The sequence below is a fragment of the Coccinella septempunctata genome, chromosome X, assembly GCF_907165205.1.
Source record: "Coccinella septempunctata chromosome X, icCocSept1.1, whole genome shotgun sequence".
NCBI lineage: Eukaryota > Metazoa > Arthropoda > Insecta > Coleoptera > Coccinellidae > Coccinella > Coccinella septempunctata.
This window is the reverse complement of record NC_058198.1, coordinates 23,060,493-23,078,565: the sequence shown is the minus strand read 5'-3', so window position 1 is coordinate 23,078,565 and position 18,073 is coordinate 23,060,493. Positions and strand designations below refer to the sequence as shown.

The window sequence follows — 18,073 nt, the reverse complement described above, 5'->3', positions numbered from 1 at the left end:
ATATCATAAAAATGAATTTAGCCCGCCGTCCATAATAATGAAAAATCGTATTTTTGACCCAGCCACGGTTTTCTCAAAGAGAGAAATGTTTATAACTCCGAAAATAATTCGTGCTCCAAGAAAATTCTTTCAGTGGAGTATTTGTATTAATGTGCTCTATCAGAATATATCATAAAATAAATTTAGCCCGCCGTCCATAATAGTGAAAAATCGAACATTTTCCTCTACTCAGCCGTTATCCTTTAATGCATGTTGCGGAAAATCAACTTCCATCAAAAGATAACGTTGCCCAGCAAGAACCACGTGGAGGTGTAGAGGTATCTCTTGCCCGGGAATGGGAATAAAGGAAAAATTATCATGAATTTCAGATAAAGGAGGGAACTCTATAGGAGAATATGGGATAAAGGATAATATTCACCAACGATTATTTATACCTTTCATATAACTGCAATGTGTTCAGGGAATATGTAAAAAATACACTTATTCACGAAAATTGAATAATCATGATGAAATAGACTGTTCGAAATCACAAGGAATCATAATGGTCAGAATAGTAGATATCGAATCGCATTGGTGATGTAAAGTATTTGTATTAATGTGCCCTATCAGAAAAGATCATATACTTATTTTTAAATGTAATATCACCCCCAGAAAGCTCGGTACACATTTTTGATTATTATTTATTACTGAGCTTAAATTAAGAGGTAATAATGAAGATTTCCAAATAAAAACCATGAGCTCCAAACAAAATTCTATTTACACTTTTTTACCGTTTTTCATTTATTTCGTGTTTGTCTCTATTCCACATCTCCGATTGCATTTTATAATGTTGCAGCTCCTCAGCGTATTCCGGCTGCAACATTTCTATATAATTTTGAGGACTGCACATCCCCGCGTACTCCCTGAAGAATTTATTATGTCCACCCTCCAAGAGATAAAGCTCTGGGTAATCTAATGCAGGGTATGCAGTCCCGTTTTTTTTTCTATCTATCTCCCGTAGATATCTGCAACTGGAAAAAATGAGATAAGTATTTTCTTAGCTTCAGGTTGCTATAGAAAATTAATGGAAGGGACGTTTGAGTATTTACAGGTTAGGTCCACGTTCACTTGAAAATTCACAGTGGAAAATCAAAAATTTAATTTTTTCTCTTTTCTTGTATGATTTATTGAGAAATCCAGAGATTTGCTGTCTCATATAAAGATTCACGGCACCACTTATATGGCCGCCATTAAACTCATAGGGATACCGGCAATCAATTATTTTGAATTCCACATTTATAATTCTGCCTGTAATTAGGTCGGCCACAGTTGAGGCAGTTATGGACTTTAGGTCCTGATGCCTCCCTTTCGTAATAGGCAGGGTATAGGGCCTGCTGAAGTCCCCTATAAGTTCCTCCTCAGTTGACCTTTGCACGGCAGTTATTACTTCGTCTCCAGAGAAGGCGGGTTCAAGTACAGGCTCTTTATTATTCGCAAGCTTAATCCTCTTAGTCTTCACCGGACTGGTGTCGATTGGCCGCTTGATCAAATTTTTCTCAATTTCCTGGTGCGACATCTTTCTTATTTCGTTCTGATGAATGTAATCCTTAAAAATGCAATTTCAACATAAAGTATATTTCTTTTCATCAGCTCTTAATTCATCAGCAGATGAAAGCTCTGGAAAATTGCTTCAAAACAAATTCGAATGAAGAGAGTTATTATGTTCGATATTCAACGGAAATTAGTTTACTGTGGTGACTTGCTGATTTATGATCAGAATGCAAAAAAATTAAAATTTTTCACACTGAACATCATACTGAGGATGGGGAAGCGGGTGAATATCCTTAAAGTGTAGAAAATGATTCGGTAATTAAAATCAGACATTCTGCTCTTTGGTTTTTCAGAAAAAGTCTGCCGTTGACTACGAGAGAAAATCCCACCACAAAGAAAATATCATGGAACATGAAAAGATGCTCAGAATTATGTTTTCATCTTTAGTAAGGAGCAGCACAGAATAATTTAAGACAACCGCGATGTTATATTATACGGGGTGTTTCATTGGGAAAAGGAAATACTTAACAGGCGGAAACGTGGCACCGAGGTGGTTCTGGAGATACCATTTTTATTGGTCTTACTGTCTTCGTAGTCGAGATACAGGATGTTTTATGAATTTAGCTCATTTCTTCCTGAGAACCACCCGGTATATTTTCTTCATATCTTCATAGTAGATATTTGCTTAAATATATTCAATAAGAATAAAAATGAGTTTCAAGTTTTCCCAACTTTACAAGGCACAAGAATATTCTTACATGGTTTTGGTGAAAACCACCCTTCACTTTCAAATGTAGAGTTCAAGAAAGATGTTTTAATATTTCCAACACTTCAAAATTACTCCGATAAAATGGATCGCTCCAGTTTCCATCATTTTTGTTTGGCTGTTGTTAATATAAAATCTAAAAGCTTTTGTTTTCTAAATCCATATGGCAGCACAATAGAAGAATCTTCATTATATCTAGGTAATTTCCTTAAATATGTAGAATTTCATAAAACAAATATTTGTACAAATGTTGATGAGTGGACCATCGAACTGAAGCAACATGATAAACAAGACGACAGCTATAATTGCGGAGTTTATATTCTATATTATTTTGATAAATTAGTCAATGGAGAACGTTTGAACAATAATGTCAATATTAAAAATTATAGGGTAAATTTGAAAGATGACATTATTAATTCTTCAGATAATATGTCCGAGATATGCTTATTTTGCGGAAATAACGTATTGTTTTCATGTCAGTCAGTGCGATGCGGTAGTTGTTGTAGGCATTTTCATGAAAGATGTATATCTGAAACCATTTCAGATACTTCATTTACAGTCTGTCAGTTGTGTGCGATAAATTAATTGTTGAGAGATTCTTTTAATTAAATTTTATATTTCTAATATATTTTATTTAGGAACATTGTGAAACACATTATCTTTGATGTAATCGATAAATGCATGTCTGTATTATTTTTTCACTGTAAGTCGAAATATGAATTTTGGATAGTTTAATTTTTTGATTTAGCGATATGATGAACGTATTTTTTTAAGCGAGTTTCTTCACCTTAAGATAAATAGTAAATTGTGATCTTGTTCTTGGGATGAATAATTATGTTTGTTCGGATATTATGCTCTGTTAGATATATTTCAATTAGTTATTTTCTGTTAAATGTTTTTGTTCACAAACGAATCCCCTTGAATTTTATAAATGAGACAATATATATGGTGATGATATGTTCTTTAATATAAATAAATCCAGTGTGAGGTCATGATTTATTGGGATCGATACATATTTTTATTTTCTCAATTATCTGATAATAATTTCATTTTAGCAATGTCCCTTATATGTTTATTCTATTGTATATGCTCATTTAAAGGTACTGTGCATAATTTGTTACATTTTAAAAGAGATGTAGGATTTAATTTGATTTTACATGGATAGTCTTTTTATGTTTATATTTATTTCTGATTTCTTCTTTACATCACCAATGCGATTCGATATCTACTATTCTGACCGATATGATTCCTTGTGATTTGGAACAGTCTATTTCATCATGATTATTCAATTTTCGTGAATAAGTGTATTTTTTGAGATTTATTTCATATTCCCTTAACACATTGCAGTTATATGAAAGGTATAAATAATAGTTGGTAAATATTATCCTTTATTCCATATTCTCCTATAGAGTTCCCTCCTTTATCTGAAATTCCTGATAATTTTTCCTTTACTCCCATTCCTTGGCAAGAGATACCTCTACACCTCCACGTGGTTCTTGCTGGGCAACGTTATCTTTTGATGGAAGTTGATTTTCCGCAACATGCATTAAAGGATAAAGGCTGAGCACGAATTATTTTCGGAGTTATAAACATTTCTCTCTTTGAGAAAATCGTGGCTGGGTCAAAAATACGATTTTTCATTATTATGGACGGCGGGCTAAATTCATTTTATGATATATTCTGATAGAGCACATCAATACAAATACTCCACTGAAAAAATTTTTTGGAGCACGAATTATTTTCGGAGTTATAAACATTTCTCTCTTTGAGAAAATCGTGGCTGGGTCAAAAATACGATTTTTCATTATTATGGACGGCGAGCTAAATTCATTTTATGATATATTCTGATAGAGCACATCAATACAAATGCTCCACTGAAAAAATTTTCTGGAGCACGAATTATTTTCGGAGTTATAAACATTTCTCTCTTTGAGAAAATCGTGGCTGGGTCAAAAATACGATTTTTCATTATTATGGACGGCGAGCTAAATTCATTTTATGATATATTCTGATAGAGCACATCAATACAAATACTCCACTGAAAGAATTTTCTCGGAGCACGAATTATTTTCGGAGTTATAAACATTTCTCTCTTCGAGAAAACCGTGGATGGGTCAAAAATACGATTTTTCACTATTATGGACGGCGGGCTGAATTCATTTTATGATATATTCTGATAGAGCACATTAATACAAATACTCCACTGACAGAATTTTCTTGGAGCACGAATTATTTTCGGAGTTATAAACATTTCTCTCTTTGGAAAAACCGTGGCTGGGTCAAAAATACGATTTTTCACTATTACGGACGGCGGGCTAAATTCATTTTATGATATATTCTGATAGAGCACATCAATACAAATACTCCACTGAAAGAATTTTCTCGGAGCACGAATTATTTTCGGAGTTATAAACGTTTCTTTCTTCTATCTATAAGTCGGAACAATACTCCATAATGTTTTGTGAAATGTTTATCAATAATAAATTTTTATTGGTCAATGATTTAAGTTGTGATTACAAAAAATACATATCATTTTTTTTGCTCCAGTATACTTGTTCAATTCAGGAATTCAGAGATCAACACAAATTCCTGGTGATCAGAAGTCCGGAAAGGTGTGGCAACGCCGCCGGCCGAATCGCCTCTATCCCACCTTTATCGCACCACTCGTCATAATCCGTGGCTGGAAACCCGTGGATAACTTCACAGAAGTGGTGGTGCTGACATTGACAAAGTTCGGTGGTCCATGGTTGACCTCCAAATGTCCAATTGAACCGGGCACCGGGCAGTTCTTCTTGACCTCTAATTTCCAACTTCATCGGCGAAAAGGAACGTTGGAAAGTCGTGTAAACAGCGTAGGGTGGAATCTTCAAAGTGAGTACCATCTCAATTTTCCATTCGTTGTGTTATTTCTGGCCATTTTAGGGTGGATGTTGCAAAGCAAACCCCGGATACGTGCCGCCGGCGCAGCCGCTCTTAAAGGGGCAGTCTGAAACATCTTTGGAGACCCCTCACGTGGCGGTGATGGACCCCCTCCGAGTGTGTTGTCATCGGCAGCAGTTGGAGGTTCCAAGAAATAAAACTGAAAAAACTTTAGTGTACTGAAATCATGGAACAACTGAATAATCGGACTTTCAATATGTTTACGGTGGAAATTCGGAAACATAGGTAGGTACAGGCGGTCAGTTCAATAAAGAGATACAAATATAATGCTCTATTTCACTTACCGTTCAGTCCAGCTTACTCTGGTGTTAGAACCCTATTGTTATTTTCTTTTCGGTTAGGAATATTGTTGTTAATAGTAACCGAGGAGTGAAATAGAGACAGATAGAACGGATGTATCTTATTTATTGTTTCTTTCTTGTCTAATATTATTATAAAATAACGGTAACGGTTCAATTTAGTTGTGTGTTCCTAACGGGGTTTCCTTTTGCAGGTCTTTGTCACGTAGTGACACCTTGGGCAGGCCTGGGACGCCACCGGTTTCCTGGACGTCTTCCTGGGTAGCGATATTTTCTTCAGGGCTGATGAAGTTCGGAATTGTTCTGGTGCTGGGTTTCTACTCAGTGCACCCTTAGAATGGCACGTACAATCCCGGGAGAGGGTACCCAACAAGCCACAGTGACTCCAAATTGCACTTGCATCCCAGTACAGGCTGCTCTAGTATGCTCCCCATGGCCACATCTCCAACACATACCAGGTCTTATCTCGAGATACACGTTGTGGCCCATGGTCCCTACAGTTCGCACCGACGGAGGTGAGTATTTGTTCTGAGTTGGCTGTAGTAGTTGTCGTCTCTGGTTCAATTCCCTGTTGTGCAAGTAACGTTTATTGATTTTTGTCTCTTCCCAGGATGCCACTTCCATAGGTTGAGTTCTCTCTTGGGGCGGTGTCCTCCCCTGGGGTTCGATTCCATGCGCTGCGTAAAGTATACGAGCCGCGGCGCATGGATGAGGGCGCATAGAACCCATTGGATCTATTCTCGAAACCATCGGCAACGTATACGTTACGGAAATGGGCGACTCGCACGATACATTTTGGCAACATCGCAAAATTGTGGGTTGTTCTGAATTGAATGAAGGTGCGCATGTCGCTCAGGTTATATTTTGAATTAAAAATGGTTCAGTTCAAGCTAAGAAAACTTTTGGGAAGAATAAGAGCAAAATCATTTTAATTACTTCCCGTCACGTGTATTGCTGAGAATTTCTGAATATTACATTCTAAGGTGAGAATAGTTAGAATTATTTGTGTACTGTGTAGTGAAGGGTGAACAAGTACGATTTTAAAATGACGACTCCATTACGCACAGGTTAAATAAGCGAGCAGCAGAAAGCGGCTCTTATCGATTACATCACACAAAATGAGCAATTAAAGAGTGGTAAATTCACTCAAGAATTCACGTATAAAAAAGCTCAAAATTGCTGGAAGGAACTGGCGATAATACTCAATGCAATTCCTGGTGGTGCTGAAAAAGATTGGCGCCAATGGAGGAAGGTGAGAAGAGAAACACAATGTTTCACATATAGATATTTAGTTGTAGATCAGATTCATATGTGTATGAAAGAAATTATTAATTTACATATTCACACTATTCTAAACATGGCATGATTTGCGAACGAAAACAAAATCTAAAAGTGCTGCTATAAAGGCTCACAGAGAGGGCACAGGAGGCGGTGAAACTTTCAAAGAATGTCTCACTGCAACGGAGGAGAAAATTGTGGAATTGATGTGCCCCACTTCCATTGCGGGCCTTCAGGACACTTCAGAGTCGGAGGTGGTAAATGTAAGTATATTTGAACATTGTGTATACAAATTGTCACAGTATTTTATGAATCTTAATCAATTCGGTGTGTGTTAGCATTATATTTATTTCAAATCATACAGATTTCAGTCGACCCTGATGTGCTTACAATTTCACATGGGGATTGCGGCATTAATAGTGAAACAACTATTAGTGTGGAGACGGAAGATAATAGCAGTTTTGACTCAGGTATTCATACTTTCGAAACAATAGTGCTGATTATATAATAAAATTGATCAATTATTATTTCATTCATTTTTATATTTTTCAGTTACCAGAAAAACCAGGAGGGAGAGAAAAAATTTGAGAGCTAGTGTGGAGGCCACCAAAAACTTAATTCAGATTGGCCAAGACCAAGCCAAAATGCAGCAGTGGTTCTATGAGAAAACTGTTGAAATCATGGAACGACAGACAAGTATCATGGAACGACAGACAACTGCCATGAAACAGATGGGAGCAGACATGGCAAAAATGGGAACCAGCATCGAACAACTCGGAGCTAGCATCGAAAACATTGCTGCCTCTGTTGAGCAACGTCTCAAATAAAATAAATAACATTTAAAAATAAAGTTTTTTTATTTCTTTTTCCATATTAATAATTAATTTTATAATAACACTGCCTATTAATTATTGACTCTGCTTTTAATGCTGGAAGCATTAAAAATGTTCAATGTGAGCTTGTGAACTTTGCAGATGACACCAATATCTTGCTGAAGTCGGTAGAAGTTAACCTTTTGACAGACCTAATGGAAAGATGCATGCAAAACATTAAAGAGTGGATAGCAGGAAATGGACTAATTTTAAATGAAGACAAGACCAATGTTATATATTTCAAGACATCCAGATCGAGGCAACAAACACCAACAACAGTGACAATCGACAACAAGGAAATCAAAACAGCCAAACAAGTAAAATTCCTTGGACTTATGCTAGATGAACATCTTAACTGGGAATCACACATCGACATGATTACTGGAAAACTAAATAGTACATGGTATTCAATGAGAATAATAAAAAAATACGTTGACATCAAAACTATAAAAAATGTATACCATGCTGGCTTTGAGTCTGTCCTCAGATACGGTGTGATCTTTTGGGGTCAGAGCACAGATGTCGAGAGGGTTTTCAGAATACAAAAGGGAGTCCTCAGAACCATCCTAGGGTTGAACCGAATATGCAGCTGCAGAGGACATTTCAGGAGTAACAATATCATGACGCTCTGCGGACTTTATATATATGAGCTCCTAATTTTCATGTTCAAAAACAGCGATTTATTTGAAGATCTTAAAACAAAAAGCCTAAGAAATGAAAATTACATATACCCAAGACACCGATTAACTATATATGAAAAAGGATGTTTTTACACTTGCATAACTGTTTTCAACGCACTGCCAGCAGAATTACAACAAGTGAAGTACTTCAGAAGCTTCAAAAGCAAAATACATGATTTTCTGATTAGATTAGAACCTTATACAATACAGGAATATTTAGAAAGGAGACGATAGATCCAATTCAATTTGATATTGACAATTCCATATTTAGCATTAATTGTACAATTGATGTAATTTATGGGAAATAAATATTACTACTATTACTACTAAATAATTTCTAATTAGTTGCTGTTGCAGTCGACGGCCTGTTACTAAATCAGGATTCACCCTACTATTTGAATTGATATTTTGAGTCCCACCGATACTCAACCCAAAATAAATATCTTCATCGGAATCTTCTAACTCTGGCTCTGGAATATTGCTTTCTATACACATATTGTGCAACACAGCACAAGCGTTTATGATTTTTGAAGCTACTCTTGGTTCATAATGTAGAACCCGATGCTTCAGTAAACATCGAAATCTCATTTTCAACAGACCGTTACATCTAGGCAATATAAATTTTCGTTCCCAAAAATTTTACTTGCTGTACAATTCTGGGTGAAGGAACCAATAAAACTTTTTGTTCCAAAGCGACGTTTCGATGAATTTTATCATCTTCTTCAGGCTAAGAACACTTGACAGCTGATGAATTCAGACTCGTTAAACTTTTCATTATTTAAAAGAACATCAAAATAAACAATCAACAGTGTATAGGGAGGCAACATCGATGATATACATTCTTTAGTTTGTCAAGCATACAATTGAAACTCAGTTTCAGAATATTCGTATACTCCAGAATAGCTATTTGTGAATTCTGTGCGTTACGCCGTCGCAAGCGTATACGTTGTCGAGTCGCCTGATTCGAGAATTGCTCGCCAGACGGTGGGTAAGGTATGTGGTAATTCAAACGGTTGTCATACAGTATACTTACTATGGGTCTGACGGATGAAACAGTTTTAAATATTTCACATGAATGTTGGTGATTCTCTTACCACTGTCCTCTTTCAGGTCATAAACAACGGGTGAAATTACTTTCACAACGGTATACGGACCGGAGAATTTTGGAGCCAACTTGGCTGCAAAGCTATCAACGGCAGATGACAACGGATTAGCACGGCGCAGAACTCTATCACCGACATGGAAACGAACTTCTCTTCGACGGAGGTTGTAATGGTGAGCCTGTTGTTCAAATGCACGGTACAACCTGGTATTGACAAACTCATAGGCCTCCTGCAGATGACGGATTTGTTCTGTACGGTGAGTAAGATTTACTCTACTTTCTTCAGGGCTTCTGTTTGTCTCCTCTGTATCTTTGTCTTGGGTGTTGGTAGAATAGATTGCTTTTGGAACTGTTAATTCTCTTCCATAGTTCAGAGATGCCGGTGTGAATCCTGTAGATTCACACCGGCTGTAGAGAAGGGTACACAGAACTGTTCCTGGTACGACCGGAAAATAGAGGAAGTCCGACAGCAACCAGAAAACTATCCAGAATATGCGGTCCGAGAAAGAAGACTTTTTCGTCATTTCTGGGACTCTAGCGACTTAAAAGAAGAGGAAGATGCGGAACCCTGGAAATTGTGTGTACCGACCTATCAACGGGAAGCTGTCTTGAACGAAAACCATGATCAACCGACGGCAATACACCTAGGGATCGCTAAGACCGCCGCTCGCATAGCCCGCCACTACTACTGGCCCAATAAGTATCGAGAAATCAGCAAGTACGTCCGGAACTGCCCCACCTGTCAGGCGTATAAACTACTGCAACAACAACCACCAGGAAATATGCAGCCGAGCCCAGTCTCCCAACCATGGGAAACTGTGAGCACAGATCTGATAGGACCGCTACCCCGATCATCTAAAGGAAATGTTTACCTGGTTATGTTCCACGACCGTTTTACTAAATGGACTGCCTGCCGACCTATTCGCCGGGCCACCGCAGCGGCCGTAACCAAAGCATTCCATGAAGAGATCATCACTCGCTACGGATGCCCTAAAACAGTCATCTCCGATAATGGATCACAATACACCGGCAAACTTTTTCGTGGAATGATGGACGAAATGGGTATTGAAAATCGAGTCACACCAGTTTATACACCCCAATGTAAGCCCGTAGAGAGGAGAAACCGAACCTTGAAGCCCATGATGGCGCAGTTTTGCGAGAACAATCATAAGCATTGGGACAGCCATCTGCATGAACTCACTTTCGCCCTCAATAGCTGTAAGAAGTGCTCGTCGAGTGGGACTGGTTCTGGCAATGTTGATGTAGCTAAAAGGCTCGACAAAATTGTGTCAGATTTGGCTGTTATCACGAGTCAACAGGCAGAATTCATGAAATCGCTCAATTTTTATGGTAGTAAAATAGATGACTTTGAGTCTAAATTGGTTGCATTGGAAAATATGAATATCAAAGTAAATAAATTTGAAAGCCGTGTCCTGGCCTTGGAAGGTGAAAATACTGAGCTTAGGCAGGAGATTAATAAAGTTCAACAGCAATTAAAGTCAAGCAACTTGGACATTATAGGAGTTCCTGAGAGGGTGAATGAGAATGTGTTGAGCATTGTAGAGAAAATTGCACAGAAGCTCGGTGTTCCTGATATAAAGGAATTTATTCAGGGGTGCCACAGAATTCATTTCATGCCAAGGAAAGATAATAAAAGCAGGCCTATAGTAATAGATTTCAAAAACAAGTATTATCGTGATAAATTTTTGCGAGTATACAAGGATAATAAGGGTAGAATTGTGGCTAGCGATCTTGGTTTTGAAGGAGCCGAAAGTACTATTTACGTTAATGAGAGTCTTTCCTTGAATAACCGAAGGCTATTGAACGCAGCAAAGCAATTCTGCAAGGACAATAACTTCAAGTACTGTTGGGTTCAGGATGGAAGGGTCCTGGTAAGGATGAGCGATGCCTCCAAAATCTTTCGCATCTCTGCCGAGGGAGATCTAACCAGACTGCATGGACAATGATTGGTGTAGTTTTTTCTTTGTTTTCATTTGTGAGTAAAAAGTTTTTTTTTATGGCGACTTCCCTTAGCATGTACTACCAAAATTGTCGAGGTTTACGAACCAAGACGACTGACTTTTTGACATCTTCATTGAACAGTAATGCAGATGTGATATGTGTGACGGAGTCGTGGCTTAAATCAACGGTGGCAACTTCGGAATTTATGTGTGGAAGATACTGTGTTTTTCGTAGGGACCGTTCCGATAATGAAGGTTGCAAGAAGGATGGAGGTGGTGTTTTTGTTGGCGTCTCAAAGCATCTGGATTGTGCCCTGGTTTCCGGTTGTCGTCACTCCACCCGAGTTGAGGACATATGGATCAGGATTGCGCTCAGTGGGTCAAAGAATCTTTTTGTTGGCGTTTGTTATGTCCCACCCGGTATATCTTCGGGTGAATATGCGGGTTATTTTGAGGCAGTGACGGCTCTAATTGACAATCACGGCGGTGGAGACTTCATTCTGGTTGGAGATTTCAACCTTCCAGGTTTTTCTTGGTCTGCGACCGACAGTGGAAATGTGGTTTGCGATATGATACAAGGCGACTCGTACACTGCATTCAGAGACTTCACATCCTACAACGCCCTTAAACAGTTCAACTGCAACCTTAATGCTAATGGTAAGGTTTTGGATTTAATTTTGGCATCTGGTATTGATGTCGTCTCTACGCGAGCAGACTTTCCTTTTGTTGGCGAGGATAGTCATCATCCCGCCTTGGATGTTTTGATACAGGTCTCACGGGAAAGAAACAAATCTAAAAAATTAAGATCAATGTACAAGTTTTTCAATGCGGATTATTGTGCCATAACCGATGAACTTTTACGCGTGAATTGGAAGGTGTCTTTGGGGGATGATGATGTGAATGTTAACGTGGAGACTTTTTATAATATAGTCAATTGTATAATTGAAAGGTATGTACCAACTAGAGCTGTTAAGGGTGCTGGATTTCCAACATGGTTTTCTCGCGAGACGAGATCACTTGTGGATCAAAAGGCCAAGATTCACAACATATTTAAAAAGTTCCGGAGAGTTGACGATTATAATCAGTTTTCATTTTTGCGTAAGCGTTGTAAAGAGTTAATTCGCAAAGACTACTCGGACTATATTGCACGCGTCGAAAATAATATTGTAAAGAATCCCCGGAATTTCTGGTCATATGTTTCGGACAATCGAAGTGGTGATAATCTACCTAATCTGATGACTCATAATGGTATCGAGTATGATGTGGCTCAGAATGTTGCGAATGCATTCGGTGAATTTTTCGCAGATGTTTTCGAAGACACATTTAAGCCAGTCATCGACAAATCTAACGTGAGTGATATCTCAACATGTGTTCGTATAGATTATATTAGTTCAGAGGAAATTCTCGAAAAGGTCAATAACCTGAAGGAAAGTAAGGGTCCAGGTCCGGATTTGATACCGCCGGTATTCATTAAATCATCGTCTGCTGGGCTCGTTTTACCCCTTCATATAATTTTCAATCAGTCCTTGCGTGATGGTGTCTTCCCTGACCGTTGGAAGATAGCGAAGATTACCCCGATACACAAGGGTGGAAAAAATAACGATGTGTCTAATTATCGACCAGTTTCTATTCTGAGCCATTTCGGAAAATTGTTCGAGGCAATTATAACCGACTTTCTATTTAGGTCGTTGAAATCCACGATATGTGTTCGACAGCATGGTTTCTTTAAGGGTAGATCGGTCCTAACGAATTTATCACCCTACATTAATTTTGTATCTCAACATCTGGATCGGAGTACTCAGGTGGATGCCGTTTACACGGATTTTTCCAAGGCTTTCGACAAGGTTCATCACGCGACTCTTCTGAAGGTTTTGTCCGAGTACGGTGTGGGGGGTAATCTGTTAACGTGGATTGGGTCTTATTTGTCTGATCGGTGTCAGTATGTAATTGTAGGCGACGCTCATTCTCCTCCTCGTGTCATAACGTCTGGAGTACCTCAGGGTTCACACTTGGGACCGGTTCTCTTTTTGTTGTACATAAATGATATTTTCAAGTGTTTTAAGCATGTATTGTTCGAACTTTATGCGGATGACCTTAAAATGTACCTGGCGGTGGAGAGTGTGGAGGACGCGCGGAAGTTTCAGGACGATCTTGACAGACTATCTAATTTCTGTGACAATCGCTACCTATCTCTCAATGCTAAAAAGTGTAAACATATTATATTCACCAGGAATTTCAACGTTCTGAGGAGTCCACTCTCGCTGAACGGTTTGATTATCGAGGAAGTAAATACCATTAGGGACCTCGGAATTTTGCTCGACTCGAAGCTTTCATTTCAGAATCATATAGATGATGTTGTTTCCAGGGGTTTTAGAATGCTCGGGTTTATTTTGAGGATTTCACGGCCGTTCAGCAACTCTGAGACCTTGAAAACTCTCTTTTTTTCGTTGGTGCGCAGTATCCTTGAATACGCCACACCGATTTGGACTCCTTTTTACCATAAATATATTGATCAGATAGAGAGAGTCCAAAGAAAGTTCACTAAGACCTTGTATTATAGATTTGGCAATCGTCAGGTTGAGTGCCCTTACGGCGCTAGACTCAGATTATATATTCAATTGTGTGTCGTATGTCTGGCGAGTACACACGCGTCTTGGTTGTTTCTTCGATTTCGTCTTAATTTGCAGTGAAATATTGGTGAAAAGAACTTTTTTCGATTTTCTAATACGTTAACAAGATATTAGAAGTCATCCTGAGGCCCCAACAACTGAAAATTGCAATTTCAAGACCTGCATTTGATTTCGATTTAGGGGTCAGCATACATAACACGATAAATATGTCTAATACTTGCAAGTTGTGTAGCGACAACTTTATTGTCAACACAAAGTCTATAAAGTGCAGTTCCTGTCGACTTGATTTCCATCCAAAGTGCGTTCAAATAAAGGATACCGTCCTGAAAGCTTTGGCCGAGTCTGTAAACATCTGCTTTTTTTGTTTTGATTGTTTGGATCGTGTGAAGGCCAAACTGGAACACGAGCCTGAGAACGTTCATGGCATGGGAAGTGATGGAGACTTATTGAGCGCTTTGATAGAGAAACACACCAAAGCTATAGTAGAAGACTGCCAGATAAAGTTTAATAGCCTTAAGGAAGAAATTGTGGCTCTGAAGGATAGTAATAAGGATTTAGTTCGATTAATGAAAACAGGGAAAACATTTTTTTTATCTCCCACAGACAGATTTGAAATAGAAACGATAATGGAAACGTTAAAGGAAAGAAAAGCTCCTGGGCACGACGGTATTAGGACCGAGATCCTTATTGAAATGAAAAAGGAAATTTCGGAACCCTTAACACATATCATAAACCATTGTTTCGTCACTGGATGTTTTCCGGACATATTGAAGTTGGGAGTTATCAAACCCTTATACAAGAACGGAGATAAGCTTGAAATGGTCAATTATAGACCCATCTCATTGATATCCAACTTTGCGAAAATAATGGAAAAAATAATATACAAACGCATGATGCAATTCCTTCTCGAAAATAAAATAATACATGAAAACCAGTATGGATTCATGAGCGGTAGATCTACTGAGGATGCTATCAGAAAATTAACAACCAATATTTATGAATATCTAGACAAACAAATTCCTTCTCCTTGCATCTTCGTAGATCTTGCTAAAGCATTTGATACCGTCTCACATGAAATTCTGTTGGATAAACTTGATAGATGCGGATTCCGGGGTAAGATTCATGAGTTATTAAAGAGTTACCTATCGAATCGTAAACAAGTTGTTGAGATCGATGGAAAAAGAAGCGAAGAGAAGTGTGTCACTTACGGTGTTCCGCAGGGTACGGTGTTGGGGCCACTCTTATTTCTAATATATATTAACGACTTGTTTAAGGTTCCCTGCAACGGAAATATTCTCGGTTTTGCAGACGACACCGTGATCATATTTCAAGCAAACTCCTGGGATGAACTGAAGAGTAAAACGAAGAACAACTTTATGCTAGTGAAAAATTGGTTGCAGTATAATAAACTTACTCTGAATGTGGATAAAACAAAATATGTTCCGTTTGCATCATATGAGAGTGGCTTGCCAAAGTATGGAAACATCGACATAGACACAAATACAAGTATACCAGCAGCAAAAAGTGCAAATTACCTTGGTGTGATAATTGATAGTCATTTGAGATGGGATAAACATGTGGAAAACTTGACCAGAAAATTGAGAGGAATAATTTATAAATTCAAAGCTTTAAAAAAAGTCTGCATGCAAGAAAAGTATTTGATAATGATCTACAATGCTCTTGTTGAAACACTAATTGGTTACGGGATAGTGGGATGGGGCGGAATTTACGATTGTCATTTAGAAAGTCTGAATAAAGTTCAAAAATGGATACTAAGAATCATATATAGTAAAAGAATAACATACCCTAGTGAGCCTCTATTCCAAAAATCCAAAATACTCAACATCAGGAAATTATTCATTCTAAAAATGGCCGTAAGCGTGTTCAAGGGAAAGATACCATTAAATAACGTAGATTATGAATACGAAACAAGAAATAAAGATAGAACCTACTATACCTCAAAATGTTTTAAGCGAATAGGACAGAGATCAGCTCAATTCCTTGTTTCTAAAGTATATGCAGTGATCCCAATTCAGTTGAAAAAAATTAGAAATTATAAGAAATTTAAGAGGACAACCAGGGAATGGCTAGTTCAGTTGAACATAAGAGAAGCAAATGATTTAATTAATAAATTCAATGAATGAAACAAAATACATCAGAACATCCAACTATAATACCAAATACTCACCGATTATGACGAAACATTCTCACCGATTAGGACAAATATACTCACCGATTAGGACAAACTACTCACCGATTATGACAGGATAATTTCACCAATTTGAGCAACGTAAAACCCGGTTTGGACTTTTGAATAAGAGCCAGGAGTGCCTTCACAGTGAAGTGAATGTTAGGAAAGATTTATTTATGTTTGAAATTATATATTATAGAATTAAATTAAGTTATAATTAATAGTTACACACAGATTATACTATATCTGGTATGATCTCTGTAACGTAAACCATGTTTATAGATGAATAAACATTATTATTATTATTATTATTATTATTAATGTCATCCAATGAATACAATAACGCTGGGACATCCAGATCAAAGGAAATTACTATAGTCGAGAAAGACTCATCATCCAAATTGCTGTCGGTACCATCAGATCTGAAGCAGAAAACAAGCAATAAACGAGGTGTCCTCCAGTCTGACAAAAAGGAAAGAGTGGCGACTTTGGATCCTGTGAAAGAGGTCTTGGAACATCCTAAGCCTTCCTATCCAAGGAAGACATTCACAAGAGATCCGGCAATCCATGCAAAAGGAAAACCCGATGTCAATATTAAACCAGCTCCGAAGGGTAGAAGGTGGATATGGATTGGTGGTCTATCAAGAGAAACTTCGCCGTCCAACATATTATCATATATGACTGAGAGATGGCCGAAAAACGATCTTTTATGTTTCGACTTGAAGTCTAAAAATAGCAAAAAATCCTTTAAGGTAGGTAGCAAAGATCTAGATTTGGAGGAGTTACTTAATCCAGAAGCATGGCCTGAGGGTATACTAATCAGACCATTCCAGAACATCTAGCTAAGAGTAACCCAATCTGACAATGAAGCTGTGTACCAAGGAAGTTATTGTGAGGTGAACGATATTAGTTGTAGTGCTAGTTCAAACTTACCTCAGAATATTTGTTTATATTGCTATTACCAAAATGTCAGAGGGTTACGTACAAAGATAACTAATCTTGCTGTATCAATAATTAGTTCAGATTATGATGTTATATTTTTAACTGAAACTTGGTTGTGTAAAGACATCTCAAATTCAGAATTAGGTATTAATAATTTCGATATTTACCGCAAAGATAGAGATTCCGTAATTAGCTGTAAATCAAGGGGAGGTGGTGTCATGATAGCCATAAAGAAATCGATTTCTTCAAGAATTATATCAAGCTCACATAATGATATAGAAGTTATATTTGTTTTAGTTCATACTGAGCGCGGAGATATATTATTGTCAAATGTATATTTCCCTCCAAATAGCGACGTTTCTCTTTACGAGAGGTTTTGCGAAGAATTAGAAGATATATCTGATCGATATTCTGACGCAAACCTTATATGCTGTGGAGACTTTAATCTCCCGGGTATCAGTTGGAAAACCGAGTCTAATAAAAACTCAGTAAAGATAACAAAAACTCAAGCGGTAATCGCACAGTCGATAGCATTGTTAAATATGGTGCAATTGAACGAAATCTCAAACATGAACAATGTGATATTAGATTTAATATTTTCATCATTCGATAACACGACGGTTTCTTTAGCGGCTGATATCTTGCTTCCTTGTGATGTACATCATCCGGCATTATGTTTCTACATTGATTCCGGATGTTCGATAAGGGAAGAACAAAATTACACATTCCTGGATTTTAAGAACGCCAATTACAATGATTTATTAGATTACTTTTCGACAATAAACTGGAACGAAATTATTTTTGAAAGGGATGTTCAAAAGTCCATTTCAAACTTTTACTATATTGTTGATTCAGCAGTTGAATTATATGTTCCTAAAAGAA

At 37.6% G+C, this 18,073-nt stretch overlaps 2 protein-coding genes across 2 annotated transcripts; one reads left to right on the top strand and one right to left on the bottom strand.

The window, feature by feature from the left end:
- Positions 1-766: 766 nt before the first annotated feature.
- LOC123322406 (M-phase inducer phosphatase-like) lies at positions 767-1,555 on the bottom strand. Its single transcript, XM_044910353.1, has 2 exons — positions 1,089-1,555; positions 767-1,010 (listed from the first exon to the last, which is right to left on the bottom strand). The coding sequence occupies exons 1-2, from the start codon at positions 1,553-1,555 to the stop codon at positions 767-769; spliced, it is 711 nt and encodes a 236-aa protein (XP_044766288.1).
- Positions 1,556-6,479: 4,924 nt separating this feature from the next.
- Positions 6,480-7,687, top strand: LOC123321605. The gene is made up of 3 exons (XM_044909291.1): positions 6,480-7,076; positions 7,178-7,283; positions 7,366-7,687. Exons 1-3 carry the CDS (start codon positions 7,020-7,022, stop codon positions 7,638-7,640), a joined length of 438 nt encoding a protein of 145 aa, XP_044765226.1. The 5' UTR covers positions 6,480-7,019; the 3' UTR covers positions 7,641-7,687.
- Positions 7,688-18,073: the final 10,386 nt, after the last annotated feature.

Excerpts from the sequence above, each read along its gene's own strand:
- LOC123322406 (XM_044910353.1), bottom strand. The coding sequence starts at position 1,555 with ATGTCGCACCAGGAAATTGAGAAAAATTTGATCAAGCGGCCAATCGAC. Across the intron at positions 1,011-1,088 it reads AGTGAACGTGGACCTAACCT|TTGCAGATATCTACGGGAGA; the intron begins GTAAATACTCAA and ends CATTTTTTCCAG.
- LOC123321605 (XM_044909291.1), top strand. The coding sequence starts at position 7,020 with ATGTGCCCCACTTCCATTGCGGGCCTTCAGGACACTTCAGAGTCGGAG. Across the intron at positions 7,077-7,177 it reads CAGAGTCGGAGGTGGTAAAT|ATTTCAGTCGACCCTGATGT; the intron begins GTAAGTATATTT and ends CAAATCATACAG. Across the intron at positions 7,284-7,365 it reads TAATAGCAGTTTTGACTCAG|TTACCAGAAAAACCAGGAGG; the intron begins GTATTCATACTT and ends TATATTTTTCAG.